Consider the following 21789-nt stretch of genomic DNA (forward strand, 5'->3'; position numbering starts at 1 on the left):
GCACTCATCCATCTCATATCTATCTATCTATCTATCTATCTCATATATATGTATCACATAACCATTGTACTATCTATCTATCTATCTATCTCATATATATATATATATGTACTGTATCTCATAACCATTCTACTATCTATCTATCTATCTATCTATCTATTTCATATATATGTATCTCATAACCATTCTATCTATCTATCTATCTATCTATCTATCTATTTATCTCATATATATGTATCTCATAACCATTCTATCTATCTATCTATCTATCTATCTATCTATCTATCTATCTATCTATCTATCTATCTATCTCAGATCTTTGTACATCTCATATCTATCTATCTATCTATCTATCTATCTATCTATCTATGTATATCTTTTTTTAAATAGTACCTATCTAATCTATCTATCTATCTATCTATCTATCTATCTATCTATCTATCTATCCACCTTTCTTTCTTTCTTTCTTTCTTTCTTTCTTTCTTTCTTTCTTTCTTTCTTTCTTTCTTTCTTCCATCTATCTCCAGCATCTAACTTTATTTATTCTCTATATATACTCCTATGCCTCTTCCTCTATGGATCCTAAATACACTATGCAGCAGATAATATGGACATGGGGGGAAAAGGCACTATGAAGAGACATCAAAGGGTTACGAGTGAAATACAAATCAAAGTCAAAGATCTGCCAGGCAGAGGAGGACAGACAGACAGACAGGGAGAGACAGAGAGGGGAAGAGTGGCTAGACAGAGCGCTGGCACAGTATGGGGTGAGGCTGCAGAGCTAATAGTTGGGGGGGGGAGAGGAGAGTCAGGGTGCTGCACCCAGAGAAAGAACCGCAGAAGGCTCAGACAGAGACCACACAGGAGAGCACAGACCACCAGCCTTTCTATGCATGTATGGGAACATGTAAGTGCAGAGCTGGGAGCACGGGTCTTGCATACACTCCATGTCAGTGCAATGCAGTATGCACACCTCACATATGTGTCTGGATCACCAGCAGCCAATCAGCACATTCCTGCAGCCTGGAGTAAATCTGGAAGGTTCATTCATGATTTTCTCTCTCTCTCTTCATTGACTCATTCATGCTTTCCCCTCTCATTTACCCCTCCTTCCTTCCCCCCCACCCCTTCCCCCCACCAACCCATTCACTCAACAGTACCCACAGCTCCGAGCATGCTCAGTCAAGCTCCAGGCAGGGCAGAGGAATCTTATGAATGAACATTGACGTCAGGCGGCGGGGGGGCGGGGCAAAGGAGGGAGGGGGGGGGAGTTGGATCCTGGGCTGTGGGGGGGGGGGGGGGGGGGCACGTGACGAGGAGCGCTGGGTATTTAAAGCTGCAGCCGCTGTCCCTGGTGCTGAAACTGCTCTGAGGAGACGGAGCGCAGGCTGGAGAGACAGACTCACTGCACAGAGAGACAGAGAGGGAGAGAGCACTCTGAGACTGCTGAGAACAAGTGAGACATGCCTTTGTGCCCATTGCCTGTGTGTCTTTGTTACATGTCACCCTTTGTGTTACTTTGTCAGGCAACAACTGAAACAAAGTGTATTCCTCATGGTGGTTGCGTGTTGGTGGAAGTGTGTTGGATGTGTCTATATGTGTGCTTGACACATGTGCTGCATGGCATGTGCATTGCATCTGTCAGGGCTTTCCATCTGAATACAGTATGTGTAGGTTGTAGTGTGTGTACATTTATTAGTGCAATAGACCACCATCGCAGTTAAAGTTTGTGACTGTGCTGAAGAGCTTGCAGTCTTAACCCAGAGACACTAGGAGAGACATTTACTCCATCCCTCAGAATGATCATCATGCAATGCAAATGTATATGCCCGGTGGACATTTTTATTAATTTAAATATTGTATATACTGTATGTTTGGGTGTGTTGTTGCTGCAGGATGAAATGCATATGCTGTACTTAGGAATAGCTCCGTTGTGTAGCCAAGCAATGTACAGTACTGTATGGGCACTGCTATAGCTCTCCGTGAGTTCCACTGAATTAATAAATAATGAGATTCTCATTACAAAACCTTTCACTGGGCAACTTGTGGGAAAGAAGAGAGTTGCAGTAGACATGAAAAAAGAAGAAGAGAGTTGCAGTAGACATGGAAAAATAAAGAAAGAAGAGAGTTGCAGTAGACATGGGGGAAAAAAGAAAGAAGAGAGTTGCAGTAGACATGGAAAAATAAAGAAAGAAGAGAGTTGCAGTAGACATGGGGAAAAAAGAAAGAAGAGAGTTACAGTAGACATGGAAAAAAAAAGAAATAAAAGAGTAAATAAAAAATATATATTTTATTTTAGAGATAGAGAATTTTGTGAATTTCAAAGAAAGTGGTCTGTTATCTGGTGCCGGACAATTGCAGGAAATGGGGGCAGGTTCCGGCACCAGACCCTGAATTAATATTCAGTCTCTGTCAGCATCAAATCAGATTGGCATTTGTTTTTCGATAGAAGTGACGTGGGAACCGTAATCAGACAAGAAAGGTTTTAATGCTACTAATGAATGAGGGAGAGGAGGGGGGATGCAATGACGCATGAACTGACACATCTCATCACCTCTCACCTCCCTGCTCCTGATGTATACAGACATTTATAGCTACTGGAACATAGGCATTAGCTGTGATGGCATGAACACATTCGGCATGTGTATCCCACCTGTTGTTCACTTCAGCAAACTCCCTTGCTATGCTTTAGTTTATTTCAGCAATAATTATGATATCGTTAACAAAAGCCATTATAATACTCTCCGTCTGCAATTGTCTGTATAAATTACGGTGCAAGACGAAACCCGTAGCTATGGATTCATACAGGATGAGGTGCCGTAGATTAGAATTAAGAGGAACATATAGAGGAGGCATAAAAATGGGTTGCTATGGAAAATAAGGTACTCAAATGTAATATAATATAATACAGATTATTATGGGAAAATGTAACAACAGAGGTGTATAGAGGATTGGAGAGGAGAAGAAGAGGTAGACGTAAGATTATAGAGAACTTGATGTGACCTAATGAGAACACAGGCACAAACTAGCAAGACGTAAAGAGTATGTGGAGCAATAAAACAGCATTTTAATTACTCTGTAAAGCAAATAATAGTTAACATATAAACAGAAACATTTCATAGTGATTGACATGGAGCTAGTCATAAAGCAGGAGATAGAGAACGTACGTAAAGATGTAGCACAGGTGAAAGGACACGGGATAGTCATAGAGCAGGAGATAGAAGACGTAGGGAAAGATGTAGAACAGGTGATAGAGGACACGGGATAGTCATAGAGCAGGAGATAGAGAACGTACGTAAAGATGTAGCACAGGTGAAAGAGGACACGGGATAGTCATAGAGCAGGAGATAGAGAACGTACGGAAAGATGTAGCACAGGTGATAGAGGACACGGGATAGTCATAGAGCAGGAGATAGAGAACGTAGGGAAAGATGTAGCACAGGTGATAGAGGACACGGGATAGTCATAGAGCAGGAGATAGAAGACGTAGGGAAAGATGTAGCACAGGTGATAGAGGACACGGGATAGTCATAGAGCAGGAGATAGAAGACGTAGGGAAAGATGTAGCACAGGTGATAGAGGACACGGGATAGTCATAGAGCAGGAGATAGAAGACGTAGGGAAAGATGTAGCACAGGTGATAGAGGACACGGGATAGTCATAGAGCAGGAGATAGAAGACGTAGGGAAAGATGTAGAACAGGTGATAGAGGACACGGGATAGTCATAGAGCAGGAGATAGAGAACGTACGGTAAGATGTAGCACAGGTGAAAGAGGACACGGGATAGTCATAGAGCAGGAGATAGAGAACATACGTAAAGATGTAGCACAGGTGATAGAGGACACGGGATAGTCATAGAGCAGGAGATAGAAGACGTAGGGAAAGATGTAGAACAGGTGATAGAGGACACGGGATAGTCATAGAGCAGGAGATAGAGAACGTACGGAAAGATGTCGCACAGGTGATAGAGGACACGGGATAGTCATAGAGCAGGAGATAGAAGACGTAGGGAAAGATGTAGAACAGGTGATAGAGGACACGGGATAGTCATAGAGCAGGAGATAGAAGACGTAGGGAAAGATGTAGAACAGGTGATAGAGGACACGGGATAGTCATAGAGCAGGAGATAGAGAACGTACGGAAAGATGTAGAACAGGTGATAGAGGACACGGGATAGTCATAGAGCAGGAGATAGAAGACGTAGGGAAAGATGTAGAACAGGTGATAGAGGACACGGGATAGTCATAGAGCAGGAGATAGAAGACGTAGGGAAAGATGTAGAACAGGTGATAGAGGACACGGGATAGTCATAGAGCAGGAGATAGAGAACGTAAGGAAAGATGTAGCACAGGTGATAGAGGACACGGGGATAGTCATAGAGCAGGAGATAGAAGACGTAGGGAAAGATGTAGAACAGGTGATAGAGGACACGGGATAGTCATAGAGCAGGAGATAGAAGACATAGGGAAAGATGTAGAACAGGTGATAGAGGACACGGGATAGTCATAGAGCAGGAGATAGAAGACGTAGGGAAAGATGTAGAACAGGTGATAGAGGACACGGGATAGTCATAGAGCAGGAGATAGAAGACGTAGGGAAAGATGTAGAACAGGTGATAGAGGACACGGGATAGTCATAGAGCAGGAGATAGAAGACGTAGGGAAAGATGTAGAACAGGTGATAGAGGACACGGGGATAGTCATAGAGCAGGAGATAGAAGACGTAGGGAAAGATGTAGAACAGGTTATAGAGGACACGGGATAGTCATAGAGCAGGAGATAGAAGACGTAGGGAAAGATGTAGAACAGGTGATAGAGGACACGGGATAGTCATAGAGCAGGAGATAGAGAACGTACGTAAAGATGTAGCACAGGTGATAGAGGACACGGGATAGTCATAGAGCAGGAGAAAGAAGATGTAGGGAAAGATGTAGAACAGGTGATAGAGGACACGGGATAGTCATAGAGCAGGAGATAGACGACGTAGGGAAAGATGTAGAACAGGTGATAGAGGACACGGGATAGTCATAGAGCAGGAGATAGACGACGTAGGGAAAGATGTAGAACAGGTGATAGAGGACACGGGATAGTCATAGAGCAGGAGATAGAAGACGTACGGAAAGATGTAGCACAGGTGATAGAGGACACGGGATAGTCATAGAGCAGGAGATAGACGACGTAGGGAAAGATGTAGAACAGGTGATAGAGGACACGGGATAGTCATAGAGCAGGAGATAGAGGACATAGGGAAAGATGTAGAACAGGTGATAGAGGACACGGGATAGTCATAGAGCAGGAGATAGAAGACGTAGGGAAAGATGTAGAACAGGTGATAGAGGACACGGGATAGTCATAGAGCAGGAGATAGAAGACGTAGGGAAAGATGTAGAACAGGTGACAGAGGACACCGGATAGTCATAGAGCAGGAGATAGAAGACGTAGGGAAAGATGTAGAACAGGAGATAGAGGACACGGGATAGTCATAGAGCAGGAGATAGAAGACGTAGGGAAAGATGTAGAACAGGAGATAGAGGACACGGGATAGTCATAGAGCAGGAGATAGAAGACGTAGGGAAAGATGTAGAACAGGAGATAGAGGACACGGGATAGTCATAGAGCAGGAGATAGAAGACGTAGGGAAAGATGTAGAACAGGAGATAGAGGACACGGGATAGTCATAGAGCAGGAGATAGAAGACGTAGGGAAAGATGTAGAACAGGAGATAGAGGACACGGGATAGTCATAGAGCAGGAGATAGAAGACGTAGGGAAAGATGTAGAACAGGTGATAGAGGACACCGGATAGTCATAGAGCAGGAGAAAGAAGATGTAGGGAAAGATGTAGAACAGGTGATAGAGGACACGGGGATAGTCATAGAGCAGGAGATAGAAGACGTAGGGAAAGATGTAGCACAGGTGATAGAGGACACGGGATAGTCATAGAGCAGGAGATAGAGGACATAGGAAAAGATGTAGAACAGGTGATAGAGGACACGGGATAGTCATAGAGCAGGAGATAGAAGATGTAGGGAAAGATGTAGAACAGGTGATAGAGGACACGGGATAGTCATAGAGCAGGAGATAGAAGACGTAGGGAAAGATGTAGCACAGGTGATAGAGGACACGGGATAGTCATAGAGCAGGAGATAGAGAACGTACGGAAAGATGTAGCACAGGTGATAGAGGACACGGGATAGTCATAGAGCAGGAGATAGAGGACATAGGGAAAGATGTAGCACAGGTGATAGAGGACACGGGATAGTCATAGAGCAGGAGATAGAAGACGTAGGGAAAGATGTAGAACAGGTGATAGAGGACACGGGATAGTCATAGAGCAGGAGATAGTGGACATGAGGAAAGATGTAGAACAGGTGATAGAGGACACGGGATAGTCATAGAGCAGGAGATAGAAGACGTAGGGAAAGATGTAGAACAGGTGATAGAGGACACGGGATAGTCATAGAGCAGGAGATAGAAGACGTAGGGAAAGATGTAGCACAGGTGATAGAGGACACGGGGATAGTCATAGAGCAGGAGATAGAAGACGTAGGGAAAGATGTAGAACAGGTGATAGAGGACACGGGATAGTCATAGAGCAGGAGATAGTGGACATGAGGAAAGATGTAGAACAGGTGATAGAGGACACGGGATAGTCATAGAGCAGGAGATAGTGGACATGAGGAAAGATGTAGAACAGGTGATAGAGGACACGGGATAGTCATAGAGCAGGAGATAGAAGACGTACGGGCTAGTCATAGAGCAGAAAGAGATGTAGATATAGATGTAAAACAGGTAATAGAGGAAACAGCGCTGGTCACAGAGTAGGAGACAGAAGACATAGGGCTGTAAAACGTGTGTGTGTGTGTGTGTGTGTGTGTGTGTGTGTGTGTGTGTGTGTGTGTGTGTGTAGATATTCTATTCACACAATAAGCTGCTAAGGTGTTTGCAAATTAATGAAACCTATGTTAATGGCCAAATTAGAAATGATCCTCTTAATAAGGAAGATTAGCGGCAAGATAAATTTATGTGTGACCAGCTATTTTGAAGAAAAGAAACACATGGAGAATGAGACAGAGAACACAGATATATATGTAATAATAATTATTGTTTCAATAAACACTTCACTGGGTGAAGTTTTTTTCATCAGTTTACAAGCCTGTGAGTGCCACCTGTTATTGTTTTCTAATAATAATTATTTGTATATAAATTTAGCTCACACATACTCTGCAGAGCTTTACAGAGAATATTTTAGTAAATCACATCAGTCCCTGCCCCCAGTGTAGCTTACACTCTATTCACTATACAATTGACACACATATACTGTACCTACCGGTAAGTTTTGTAAACACAGGAGGAAACCGGAGCACCCAGAAAAAACTCATTCAAACACTGGGAGGACAGAAAAACGCCACATACATAGGTCATTATTAGTATTTGAACTCATGACCTTGGTAACGAGAGGCAGTAATGCTAACCACTACACCAGCTTTACGCCATCTCCTGTTTTCTCTCTTTCGAGATGACAGAGATCTGAGAACCCAGACATAGAGCAGAAGATGGAGAACACAGAGATACTGTAGATATAGAGCAGAAGATGGAGAACACAGAGATACTGTAGATATAGAGCAGAAGATGGAGAACACAGAGATACTGTAGATACAGTATAGAGCAGAAGACGGATAACACCGAGATACTGTAGATATAGAGCAGAAGATGGAGAACACAGAGATACTGTAGATATAGAGCAGAAGATGGAGAACACAGAGATACTGTAGATATAGAGCAGAAGACGGAGAACATAGAGATACTGTAGATATAGAGCAGAATGTAGAGAACACAGAGATACTGTAGATATAGAGCAGAAGACGGAGAACACAGAGATACTGTAGATATAGAGCAGAAGATGGAGAACACAGATACTGTAGATATAGAGCAGAATATAGAGAACACAGAGATACTGTAGATATAGAGCAGAAGATGGAGAACACAGAGATACTGTAGATATAGAGCAGAATATGGAGAACACAGAAATACTGTAGATATAGAGCAGAAGATGGAGAACACAGAGATACTGTAGATATAGAGCAGAAGATGGAGAACACAGAGATGCTGTAGATATAGAGCAGAATATAGAGAACACAGAAATACTGTAGATATAGAGCAGAAGATGGAGAACACAGAGATACTGTAGATATAGAGCAGAAGATGGAGAACACAGAAATACTGTAGATATAGAGCAGAATATAGAGAACACAGAAATACTGTAGATATAGAGCAGAAGATGGAGAACACAGAGATACTGTAGATATAGAGCAGAATATAGAGAACACAGAAATACTGTAGATATAGAGCAGAATATAGAGAACACAGAAATACTGTAGATATAGAGCAGAAGATGAAGAACACAGAGATGCTGTAGATATAGAGCAGAATATAGAGAACACAGAAATACTGTAGATATAGAGCAGAAGATGGAGAACACAGAGATACTGTAGATATAGAGCAGAAGATGGAGAACACAGAAATACTGTAGATATAGAGCAGAAGACGGAGAACACAGATATACTGTAGATATAGAGCAGAATATAGAGAACACAGAAATACTGTAGATATAGAGCAGAAGATGAAGAACACAGAGATACTGTAGATATAGAGCAGAAGATGGAGAACACAGAGATACTGTAGATATAGAGCAGAAGACGGAGAACACAGAGATACTGTAGATATAGAGCAGAAGATGGAGAACACAGATACTGTAGATATAGAGCAGAATATAGAGAACACAGAGATACTGTAGATATAGAGCAGAAGATGGAGAACACAGAGATACTGTAGATATAGAGCAGAAGATGGAGAACACAGAGATACTGTAGATATAGAGCAGAAGATGGAGAACACAGAGATACTGTAGATATAGAGCAGAAGACGGAGAACAGAGAGATACTGTAGATATAGAGCAGAAGATGGAGAACACAGAGATACTGTAGATATAGAGCAGAATGTAGAGAACACAGAGATACTGTAGATATAGAGCAGAATATAGAGAACACAGAGATACTGTAGATATAGAGCAGAAGATGGAGAACACAGAGATACTGTAGATATAGAGCAGAATATAGAGAACACAGAGATACTGTAGATATAGAGCAGAAGATGGAGAACACAGAGATACTGTAGATATAGAGCAGAAGATGGAGAACACAGAGATACTATAGATATAGAGCAGAAGATGGAGAACACAGAGATACTGTAGATATAGAGCAGAAGATGTTGAACACAGAGATACTGTAGATATAGAGCAGAAGGTATCCGGTCTCTAGGTCAACCACACTTAGGTCGACCACTATTGGTCGACAGGGTTTCTAGGTCAACAGGGTCTTTAGGTCGACATGTCCTAGGTCGAGAGATCAAAAGGTCGACATGAGTTTTTCACAATTTTATTCTTTGTTTGAGCTTTTTCATACTTAACGATCCACGTGGACTACGATTGGGAATAGTAACCTGTGCCGAGTGCAGCGGAGCGAGGCAACTTGCCTGAAGGGAACGATGTGAGGGGACACAGTGCACTAATTGGGGTTCCTGGTCACTGTACGAAGAAAATGACACCAACATTTTTTGAAAAACTCATGTCGACCTTTTGACATGTCAGCCTAGAACATGCCGACCTAGAAACCCTGTAAACCTAGAATTCCTGTCGACCAATAGTGGTCGACCTAGACACTGTCGACCTAAGTGTGGTCGACCCTCCATACCACACCCAGAGCAGAAGACGGAGAACACAGAGATACTGTAGATATAGAGCAGAATGTAGAGAACACAGAGATACTGTAGCTATATAGCAGAAGACGGATAACACAGAGATACTGTAGATATAGAGCAGAAGACGGAGAACACAGATATACTATAGATATAGAGCAGAATATAGAGAACACAGAGATACTGTAGATATAGAGCAGAATATAGAGAACACAGAGATACTGTAGATATAGAGCAGAATATAGAGAACACAGAGATACTGTAGATATAGAGCAGAAGATGGAGAACACAGAGATACTGTAGATATAGAGCAGAATATAGAGAACACAGAGATACTGTAGATATAGAGCAGAAGACTGAGAACACAGAGATACTGTAGATATAGAGCAGAAGATGGAGAACACAGAGATACTGTAGATATAGAGCAGAATATAGAGAACACAGAGATACTGTAGATATAGAGCAGAATATAGAGAACACAGAGATACTGTAGATATAGAGCAGAAGACGGAGAACACAGAGATACTGTAGATATAGACCAGAAGATGGAGAACACAGAGATACTGTAGATATAGAGCAGAAGATGGAGAACACAGAGATACTGTAGATATAGAGCAGAATATAGAGAACACAGAGATACTGTAGATATAGAGCAGAAGATGGAGAACACAGAAATACTGTAGATATAGAGCAGAAGATGGAGAACACAGAGATGCTGTAGATATAGAGCAGAATATAGAGAACACAGAGATACTGTAGATATAGAGCAGAAGATGGAGAACACAGAGATACTGTAGATATAGAGCAGAAGATGGAGAACACAGAGATACTGTAGATATAGAGCAGAAGACGGAGAACACAGAGATACTGTAGATATAGAGCAAAAGATGGAGAACACAGAGATACTGTAGATATAGAGCAGAAGACGGAGAACACAGAGATACTGTAGATATAGAGCAGAAGATGGAGAACACAGAGATACTGTAGATATAGAGCAGAAGATGGAGAACACAGATACTGTAGATATAGAGCAGAATATAGAGAACACAGAGATACTGTAGATATAGAGCAGAAGATGGAGAACACAGAAATACTGTAGATATAGAGCAGAAGATGGAGAACACAGAGATACTGTAGATATAGAGCAGAATATAGAGAACACAGAAATACTGTAGATATAGAGCAGAAGATGAAGAACACAGAGATACTGTAGATATAGAGCAGAAGATGGAGAACACAGAGATACTGTAGATATAGAGCAGAAGATGGAGAACACAGAGATACTGTAGATATAGAGCAGAAGACGGAGAACACAGAGATACTGTAGATATAGAGCAGAAGATGGAGAACACAGAGATACTGTAGATATAGAGCAGAAGATGGAGAACACAGAAATACTGTAGATATAGAGCAGAAGATGGAGAACACAGAGATACTGTAGATATAGAGCAGAATATAGAGAACACAGAAATACTGTAGATATAGAGCAGAATATAGAGAACACAGAGATGCTGTAGATATAGAGCAGAAGATGAAGAACACAGAGATACTGTAGATATAGAGAAGAAGATGGAGAACACAGAGATACTGTAGATATAGAGCAGAAGACGGAGAACACAGAGATACTGTAGATATAGAGCAGAAGATGGAGAACACAGAGATACTGTAGATATAGAGCAGAAGACGGAGAACACAGAGATACTGTAGATATAGAGCAGAAGATGGAGAACACAGAGATACTGTAGATATAGAGCAGAAGACGGAGAACACAGAGATACTGTAGATATAGAGCAGAAGATGGATAACACAGAGATGCTGTAGATATAGAGCAGAAGACGGAGAACAGAGAGATACTGTAGATATAGAGCAGAATATAGAGAACACAGAGATACTGTAGATATAGAGCAGAATATAGAGAACACAGAGATACTGTAGATATAGAGCAGAATATAGAGAACACAGAGATACTGTAGATATAGAGCAGAAGATGGAGAACACAGAGATACTGTAGATATAGAGCAGAAGATGGAGAACACAGATACTGTAGATATAGAGCAGAAGATGGATAACACAGAGATACTGTAGATATAGAGCAGAAGATGGATAACACAGAGATACTGTAGATATAGAGCAGAAGACGGAGAACACAGAGATACTGTAGATATAGAGCAGAAGACGGAGAACACAGAGATACTGTAGATATAGAGCAGAAGATGGAGAACACAGATGCTGTAGATATAGAGCAGAAGACGGATAACACAGAGATGCTGTAGATATAGAGCAGAATATAGAGAACACAGAGATACTGTAGATATAGAGCAGAAGATGGATAACACAGAGATGCTGTAGATATGGGCCCTCATTCCGAGTTGATCGCTCGGGGGAGTGTATTTTCGCTTTGCAGGAGTGCGAATCAGTTGCCACCCAGAAACTCCCACTTCCTGTCATTCTCTTTGCGGCCGCCAGTGCAAATGGAAGCGTCGCTAGAACCTGTGCAAAACCACAAAGCTCTTTGTACTCGTACGATGCGTGTGTGCATTGTGGTGCATACGCATGCGCAGATTAGCCCCATTCTGCCATAATCGCTGCGCTGCGAACATCCGTAACGAGTGATCAACTCGGAATGACCCCCAAAGAGCAGAAGAAGGAGAAAATAGAGATTCTGTAGCTATAGAGCTGAATATAGAGAACACAGAGATACTGTAGATATAGAACTGAATATAGAGAACACAGAGATACTGTAGATATAGGTGGTCATTCCGAGTTGATCGCTCGCTAGCAGTTTTTAGCAGCCGTGCAAACGCTATGCCGCCTCCCACTGGGAGTGTATTTTAGCTTAGCAGAAGTGCGAACGAAAGGATCGCAGAGCGGCTGCAAAGTTTTTTTGTGCAGTTTTAGAGTAGCTCAAAACCTACTCAGCGCTTGTGATGACTTCAGACTGTTCAGTTCCTGTTTTGACGTCACAAACACGCCCTGCGTTCGTCCAGCCACGCCTGTGTTTTTCCTGGCACGCCTGCGTTTTTTCGGACACTCCCTGAAAACGGTCAGTTGACACCCAGAAACGCCCACTTCATGTCAATCACTCTGCGGCCAGCGGTGTGACTGAAAAGCTTCGCTAGACCTTGTGTGAAACTACATCGGGCGTTGTGAAAGTACGTTGCGCGTGCGCATTGCGCCGCATACGCATGCGCAGAAGTGCTGGTTTTTTTTGCCTCATCGTTGCACAGCGACCGAATGCAGCTAGCGATCAACTCGGAGTGACCACCATAGAGCAGAAAATAGAGAACAGCATTATTAGTATAGAACAAGAGATAAGGCACACGGAGCCGGAAATTGAGCACATAAGGACATAGTAAAGATATAAAGCAGAAAGGGAATAGATGGGTGTGGAAACGTGAGGCTAGGCAGGTACAGTCAGCCATATGGAGTATAATGAGGTTGTAAGGGACGTAAGATGAAGAAGAGAGATGACAGAAGGTATAAAGCTGTACCAGGTAGAGAGAGAGAGACATGGAAGTCTTATTTACAGGTATAAAGAATAACAGGTTAACCCAGACATAGCTTTATAGCGATCCACATGAAGTCCTTAAACATCCACTAAACTGTGATTTACGTAGCTCCCTTCCCCTTATAGGTAGTGAATGCAGCAGGGCATCCCCACTGAGAGTAGTAGGGGGAATCCTTCCCTACAAGAGGTGGGTGAGAATGGGGAGCGTGGGGGAAAGCAACCTCCCACACACATACTGATCTCTCTGCAGTGCCTGATGCAGAATTCCTGTGTACACAGAGGATGGGGGATGGAAAGGAAGGAAGGGAGGATGACAATATCTTCATATGGAGTTCCTATAGAAACAGCATTTTTGCAGATATAACATCTTCTCAGGAAGAAGAGAAGTCCCACGTGCACCTATGTATACGCAGGAATGCTAGGCCTGTCCACGTACATGTATACAGGCGCGGCACGCTTGTAGGAAAGGGTAGATGTGTTAAGTGGATGGAAAGGAAGGGAGGGGGGAGAGATTCTTTCAGGGAATCCCAGATTGTCAGACAATGCTTACTACGTGACACTGATCCAGAGACAGCGGCTGCTCCCTGACTGGGAATAAACAGCTCACATGATGTATCTCAAGCAGGGTTTCCCCAAAAGTGTATTTGGTTGAGGAGTGTAGGAGAATAGATGTGCTATGTAGGTGAGGCATGATTGTCAACGTAAGGAAACAGGGCTCGTAGAGAACAGCGCGGTAGCCTAGGAGAGATATGTATAAGGGAGACCATCAGGTTCAGTGTAAGGGAAAGGGAAGACGTTGGGACAGACTTCGGTTATCATATTAGCAGAGAGAATGGGCCAAGTGGCAAGAGTCCAATCATTCCTTCAGCTCTGCAGTGTGCGGTGTAGACATGAGTGTGGGAGAGACAACCGGACACATTACGGTGGTGCCAATTACCCAGAACCATCAGGAACAGGGTTCTGCAAGAGATCATTAGCAGAAGCAGAAACAGCTGCAGATACAGAAATAAAAATAGAAAAAGATTACCGCCATCCACAGTGTAATGTATTGTCATATTTATCTGCTGAGGAGATAGAACAGAACAATCCTCTACAGTTCTTAGGAGAGCTTAGTTGCTCGGTATTCTGTGAAGGAAAACATTATTCACTTGCAAGTGCCTCACAGTGTGGAAGGTTAAAGGGAGCTGGAGGTAGACGTGCAGGATGGTAGAAGAGAGAAGAAGACAAGACATACAGACAGACATGTAATGAGATAGGGGAAGGTTTTGGGAAAGACCTAAAAGGATGAGGAGAGACCTAGTTCTAAACAGGGATGAAGGAGTCGATTTGCAGAGACCTGCAGTATTCTTGAAGGGAGGGGTGAGACGTAGGAGAGACCTGCAGAATCCTGCAAGGGGAGGGGAGAAGGAGACACCTGCATGATTCTATAAAGGGGGGGTTTGGGAAAGACCTAAAGGATTTCCACAATGGGACTCCCTCTCTCTGTCTCTCCCCACCGCCTCACTCCCACGCAGACACAATCTATCTTCCCCAGTCTGCGCAGCTGTAACACGCCGCAGCACCCCAAACCACCCACCTCCCCCTGTGGTGCATCACCGATGCTTCTCATTTCCAGGCAGAGGTTGTTTTCAGCAGTAAGCAAAAAATAAAATAAATTATGTTATTCTGTAATAACTTCAGAAGCCAATAAACACTTTGTCTTTTCTCTCTCTCTCTCTCTCTCTTCTTCTGCCCTTCATTTTCATAATCACTGCTTACTCCCTGTTCCGTTATTTTGCTTCTTTTTAAACTAAATAAATCCTTATTTAATATCGACCATTTTTGCATTTATGTATTTATTACTTTGTCTCCCCTCTCCCACCGCTCATTCTCTTTTACATTTATTTTGTCCCCTCTCTCACTTCTGCTCTCCCTCTGTTTACACAGAAATGTTCCCCGCTCCCCCCTTCCTTCTCATCTTGACCCTCACCCTAGTGCACTCCCCATTTTTCCATGCTATTCCTGTGAGCGAGGAACAGAGGCACCAGGCTATCCATCGAACAACACACAACGATCCTGTAAACTCCCCCCAAGCAGAGGGACATCAAGAAGCTCCACCACTTTCCCGAAGCCAGCATGGTAAGAGTGATGTCATCCAAGAAAGAGCAACCCCCGAGGTTCAGTCTCCATCCAGCTCTGATGATGAGGATGAGCTCTTTAAAGACATTAGCCCCAAAGCTCTAGCCGCTGTGCTCCTACAGGCACTGAACACACAGGAAGGAGAGACCTCTCCCTCCACTCTAGCACAAACAACGTCCCCTGAAGGTCAGGAACCAATTAAAGAGCAGGCGGACAATAAAGATGATGATGGACTGATAGAAAGAGTGAGAAGCAGAACACAAAGCTCTGACAAAGAGGAAGAGTTGAGAGAGGACAAGAAGGATGGTGAGGAAGGAGACATGGACAGTGTGAAATCACTGCTGCAGGAACTGGAGGAATTTGAACCTCCTCCTAAAAGAGAGAAGGATGCCCCTCAAGACAGCAGCCCAGAAAGTGACGATCTGCAAGAGCTAAGAGAACTCCTTGGTTTTGGGGAACAAACAGAAGAAGAGAAGAGAAGCCGACTTAATCCTGTACCACCTACACCCCGAAGGTGGGAGGAAGAGGCAGAGGAAGATGAAGAGGGGGAGAAACTTGCCAATGTAGCTCAAGATCTTCTTCTTCAGTACTTATTGGGTGGAGGGGAAAATGAAGAGGAAAAGGAAGAGGATGAGGAAGATAATGAGAATGGGCAGGAGTACACAGGAGATGAATTTGCAGTTGGTCAACGCCCACTTTTTGAGGATGAAGAAGAGGGAAACATCCAGGATAAGAGATCAGCGGATGATGATATAGATGAAGTAGATCCACAGACTATTGATAAGTTGATTGAGCTATCTAGCCGCTTACATCTCCCTGCTGATGATGTTGTAGATATAATTAATGATGTGGAAAAGAGGAAGAGGAGAAGGATGAAGAAGAAGAAGGCAAGAGATGATCTTATAGGAAGAAAAGAAAGAACCAGGACCCCCCCTCAATCATGGTTAGATTATCCTAAATCTGCCTACTATCCCAGAAGGAGACTTGAGCAACAGCCTACCTGGAATAATGTACCAGAGTCAAGATGGAAAAAAGTGTTATCACCCTCCTGGAATAAAAACAAAATATCAGGGACCACCTGGAATAAAGTGTCAGAGCCCAACTGGAACAAAGTGTCAGGGTCCAACTGGAACAAAGTGTCAGGCTCCAACTGGGATAAGGCATCAGAACCAAGCTGGCAAAAAGCATCAAAAGCAAGCTGGAATAAAGTGTCACAACCAAGCTGGAATAAAGTGTCACAACCAAGCTGGAATGACGTGTCAGAACCAAGCTGGAATGAAGTTTCAAAACCAAGCTGGAATAAAGTGTCACAGTCAAGCTGGAATAAAGTGTCAGAACCAAGCTGGAATAAAGTGTCAGACCCAAGCTGGAATAAAGCGTCACAGTCAAACTGGAATAAAGCGTCACAGTCCAGCTGGGATAAAGCGTCACAACCAAGCTGGATGAAAGTGTCACAACCAAGCTGGAATAAAGTGTCAGAACCAAACTGGAATAAAGTGTCAGAACAAAGATGGGATAAGATGTCAGAACCAAGCTGGGATAAGAAGTCAGATCAAACATGGAGTAAGCTTCCTGAACCAAGCTGGAATGACCTACCAGATACGACCTGGAATAAGGTCCAAGAACCCAGCTGGAATAAAGCGTCGCGCTCAAACTGGAATAAAGTTCTGGAGCCTCTCCCACGCAGATATCGTGCACGTCCAGCTCCTTTCACCAACTATATCAGGCCTAGAGCTTTCCAGAGCCCTCCCCGATATTACTATAAGCCTCCTGTCCCACAAATTGACGATTACTACGATGAAGACCAGAATAAGCAGGAGGAGATGGAGAACTATATTGAAAGGCTCCTGCTGACCCATCCTGAGGTCTTCCAGTGATACAATCCCAGTCTTAACCCCATTCAAAAACAATTTAACAACTTGACCCAGTAAGAGAATCCAGTCCAGTTCCATATAACATAATTCAACAGAGAAACTTAATGGACAAACACCTCATTTGCCTCAACTGATCCCAACTCAGTTGAATCCCATTCTATCCATCTAAAGTGAATTGTACACAAAATGAGTATTTAAGCATATAGCAAGCTCTACATTTGAGTGCCTACTAGTGTCAGTGTAATAACTGAATTCACAGTATCATCTTTACGGTCCAATATTACCTTAGTGTACTACGTTGCTTGAAGATGACCCTACAATCTAGTTTTATTGTACAATGCTCAGAACATTAGTATACAAAGCAGTGATTCTATTAGAGATAGTCCTGAAAACTGGAGATATTGAAGTGTTCAACTAAACTTTAGGATTTGGACTAAAGATGTACAATACTTTGGATAATTTCAGCACACCAACCCCTTATCAAACCTGGGATTTCCCTAGCCTGAATAACACATATTTGGGGCACCGTACTCCATAATCTGCAAAAATGAATAATTGCACTAAATACTGTAGGTTACATTTTCTTGGTGTTCAGTGAAATATCCAAGATTTTTAAATACTGTAAATTTAACCGTTAAGATGGTTTACAGGAGCAACAGGTGAGAAGTGGTCAACGTTTGTCACCTAGAAACAGCAGAGGCAGCCATTTTGTAAAGTAAACAAATGGGCTGGGATGAAATTAAGTCCCAATTCGGAGGCCTTGCAGGATGCCAGCTGATCTCGGACATTTTTGTTTTTAAAAGGGCAGTCATTTACACCACTAAACCATGCCTTGTAAAGACTGTCCCTTTAAAAAAAAGGACCAAGTTCGTCCGGCATCCCTCAAGCCTGCCAGACTTGGACTTCATTACATCCCAGCCATGGTCTTATAATTCAGAAGGATCTAGCAGGGGTGCTGAAAGTGGCAAAAAGCACTGTGTCCTCGGCATACCTCGGATGGGATGGGCCTGCTGTAGTAATGTTGCTAAGCCCAGAACTTGGTGTAGACAAGACGCCTCATCAATGAAATAAACAGATATGGCCCAAAGTTCTGAAAGTGCCACATGGCTACACCACGTTTGCTACAGGTCTTGACCTTTCCAATGGTGGTCCTGGGCACTAATGACATCACTGGGGCAATAGGCACATCGTAAAGCATGCCTGAATAATGTCACCAGTTCCTATTCAGTAGTTTGCTACAGGTTTGCTGAATATTGGTTCTGTCCACAAAATGGCTGCCTCCAGTGTTGCTAGGCGACAACCATTGTACCTAAAAAAAAAACTTAGTTTTTAAGCTTAGGGTAAAATATACATTATACTATGGAAATTGTGAGGTAATGTACCTCTATCAGTTGTGAGCACAATATTTGTAGTCCTATTTCCCCATACCACAGAGAAAAAAAAGAACAAAAAACAATATAACAATATATTTGGGCTAAAATGGCCCTGGGGTTCCTGCCTGAGTTCACCCTCTTCTTCTGGACTAACTAGTTGCATGTCCCCCACCCCGTCCACCCCTCTCCATCCAGTGTCTTGGCTGCTGTAGCCTGTTCTGTGATGCTGTTGGTGTTTCCTTGCTAATAAACGAGCTTTCCCTCTGCTCCTGTTTGTACATATCATATGAATACTTTTGCTAAGGAAATAAAGCTGACTATTTTATTATGAGTTATGTTTGTTATTTGGCCCATGCAGAGGTCGTGGGGCCTGGGAGCACAAAGGAAAGGAAAAAAACAAGAGAGGGGGTAGATCAGCATTTTCACAATATGAACTCTGGTAATACATAAAAGACATATGAGTCTGATCACCCAGAGGGTGACACAGTGACACAGTCAGAAGGGAGCTATGAGCCTGCCCCTCCTCCTGCAGGGTGACACAGGGGGCACAGACAGAAGGCAGCTATGAGCCAATCCCTCCCCCTGCAGGGTGACACAGTGACAGAGACAGAAAGTAGCTATGAGCTCATCCCTCCCCCTGCAGGGTGACACAGTGACAGAGACAGAAAGTAGCTATGAGCCTGCCCCTCCCCCTGCAGGGTGACACAGTGACACAGACAGAAAGGAACTATGAGCCCGTCCCTCCCCCTGCATGGTGACGCAATGACACAGACGGAAGGGAGCTATGAGCCCATCCCTCCACCTGCAGGGTAGCACAATGACACAGACAAAAGGGAGTTATGAGTGTGTCCCTCCCCCAGTAGGGTGACACAGTGACACAGACAGAAGGGAGCTATGAGCCCGTCCCACCCCCTGCAGGGTGAAGAAGACAGATGGGAGCTATGAGTCTGTCCCTCCCCCTGTAGGGTGATGCAGTGATGCAATCAGGAGGGAGCTATGAGTCTGTCCCTCTCCCTGCAGGGTGACGCAGTGACGCAATCAGGAGGGAGCTATGAGTTTGTCCCTCCCCCAGCAGGGTGACGCAGTGATGCAGACAGAAAGGAGCTATGAGCTTGTCCCTCCCCCAGCAGGGTGATACAGAAACACAGAGAGAGAAGGGAGCTATGAGTCTGTCTCTCCCCCTGCAGGGTGACACAGTGAGGCAGAAGAAGCTATGAATCTGCCCCTCCCCCTGCATGGTGACGCAATGACACAGACAGAAGGGAGCTATGAGCCCGTCCCTCCCCCTGCAGGGTGATGCAGTGACACAGACAAAAGAGAGTTATGAGTCTGTCCCTCCCCCAGTAGGGTGACGCAGTGACACAGACAGAAGGGAGCTAGGAGCCTGTCCCTCCCCCTGCAGGGTGACGCAGTGACGCAGACAAGGGAGCTATGAGTCTGTCCCTCCCCCTGCAGGGTGACACAGTGACACAGACAGAAGGGAGCTAGGAGCCTGTCCCTCCCCCTGCAGGGTGATGCAGTGACGCCGACAGAAGGGAGCTATGAGCCTGTCCCTCCCCCTGCAGGGTGACGCAGTGACGCAGACAGAAGGGAGCTATGAGTCTGTTCCTCCCCCTGCAGGGTGATGCAGTGACGCAGACAGAAGGGAGCTATGAGTCTGTTCCTCCCCCTGCAGGGTGACGCAGTGACGCAGACAGAAGAGAGCTATGAATCTGTTCCTCCCCCTGCAGGGTGACGCAGACAGAAGGGAGCTATGAGTCTGTTCCTCCCCCTGCAGGGTGACGCAGACAGAAGGGAGCTATGAGTCTGTTCCTCCCCCTGCAGGGTGACGCAGTGACGCAGACAGAAGGGAGCTATGAGTCTGTTCCTCCCCCTGCAGGGTGACACAGTGACACAGACAGAAGGGAGCTATGAGCCTGTCCCTCCCCCTGCAGGGTGACATAGACAGAAGGGAGCTATGAGCCTGCCCGTCCCCCTGCAGGGTGACGCAGTGACGCAGACAGAAGGGAGCTATGAGTCTGTTCCTCCCCCTGCAGAGTGACGCAGTGATGCAGACAGAAGGGAGCTATGAGGTTGTTCCTCCCCCTGCAGGGTGACGCAGTGACACAGACAGAAGGGAGCTATGAGCCTGCCCGTCCCCCTGCAGGGTGACGCAGTGACGCAGACAGAAGGGAGCTATGAGTCTGTTCCTCCCCTGGGTGATGCAGTGACGCAGACAGAAGGGAGCTATGAGTCTGTTCCTCCCCCTGCAGGGTGACGCAGTGACACAGACAGAAGGGAGCTATGAGCCTGTCCCTCCCCCTGCAGGGTGACACAGACAGAAGGGAGCTATAAGTCTGTTCCTCACCCTGCAGGGTGAAGCAGTGACGCAGACAGAAGGGAGCTATGAGTCTGTTCCTCCCCCTGCAGGGTGACGCAGTGACGCAGACAGAAGGGAGCTATGAGTCTGTTCCTCCCCCTGCAGGGTGACGCAGTGACGCAGACAGAAGGGAGCTATGAGTCTGTTCCTCCCCCTGCAGGGTGACACAGTGACACAGACAGAAGGGAGCTATGAGCCTGTCCCTCCCCCTGCAGGGTGACATAGACAGAAGGGAGCTATGAGCCTGCCCGTCCCCCTGCAGGGTGACACAGTGACGCAGACAGAAGGGAGCTATGAGTCTGTTCCTCCCCCTGCAGAGTGACGCAGTGATGCAGACAGAAGGGAGCTATGAGTCTGTTCCTCCCCCTGCAGGGTGACGCAGTGACACAGACAGAAGGGAGCTATGAGCCTGCCCGTCCCCCTGCAGGGTGACGCAGTGACGCAGACAGAAGGGAGCTATGAGTCTGTTCCTCCCCCTGCAGGGTGACGCAGTGACGCAGACAGAAGGGAGCTATGAGTCTGTTCCTCCCCCTGCAGGGTGACGCAGTGACACAGACAGAAGGGAGCTATGAGCCTGCCCGTCCCCCTGCAGGGTGACGCAGTGACGCAGACAGAAGGGAGCTATGAGTCTGTTCCTCCCCCTGCAGGGTGACGCAGTGACGCTGACAGAAGGGAGCTATGAGTCTGTTCCTACAGGGTGACGCAGTGACACAGACAGAAGGGAGCTATGCCCATCCCCCTGCAGGGTGACACAGACAGAAGGGAGCTATGAGTCTGTTCCTCCCCTGCAGGGTGACGCAGA

At 44.9% G+C, this 21789-nt stretch overlaps 1 protein-coding gene across 1 annotated transcript; it reads left to right on the forward strand.

Annotated features, from left to right (window-relative positions):
• The first annotated feature begins 1347 nt into the window (after positions 1-1347).
• VGF (VGF nerve growth factor inducible) lies at positions 1348-18959 on the forward strand. The gene is made up of 2 exons (XM_063930937.1): positions 1348-1456; positions 15190-18959. The coding sequence occupies exon 2, from the start codon at positions 15192-15194 to the stop codon at positions 17256-17258; it is 2067 nt and encodes a 688-aa protein (XP_063787007.1). The 5' UTR covers positions 1348-1456; positions 15190-15191; the 3' UTR covers positions 17259-18959.
• Positions 18960-21789: the final 2830 nt, after the last annotated feature.

The sequence above is a fragment of the Pseudophryne corroboree genome, chromosome 6 (assembly GCF_028390025.1).
Source record: "Pseudophryne corroboree isolate aPseCor3 chromosome 6, aPseCor3.hap2, whole genome shotgun sequence".
NCBI lineage: Eukaryota > Metazoa > Chordata > Amphibia > Anura > Myobatrachidae > Pseudophryne > Pseudophryne corroboree.

Coding starts and splice junctions, on each gene's coding strand:
- VGF (XM_063930937.1), top strand. CDS start 15,192: ATGTTCCCCGCTCCCCCCTTCCTTCTCATCTTGACCCTCACCCTAGTG.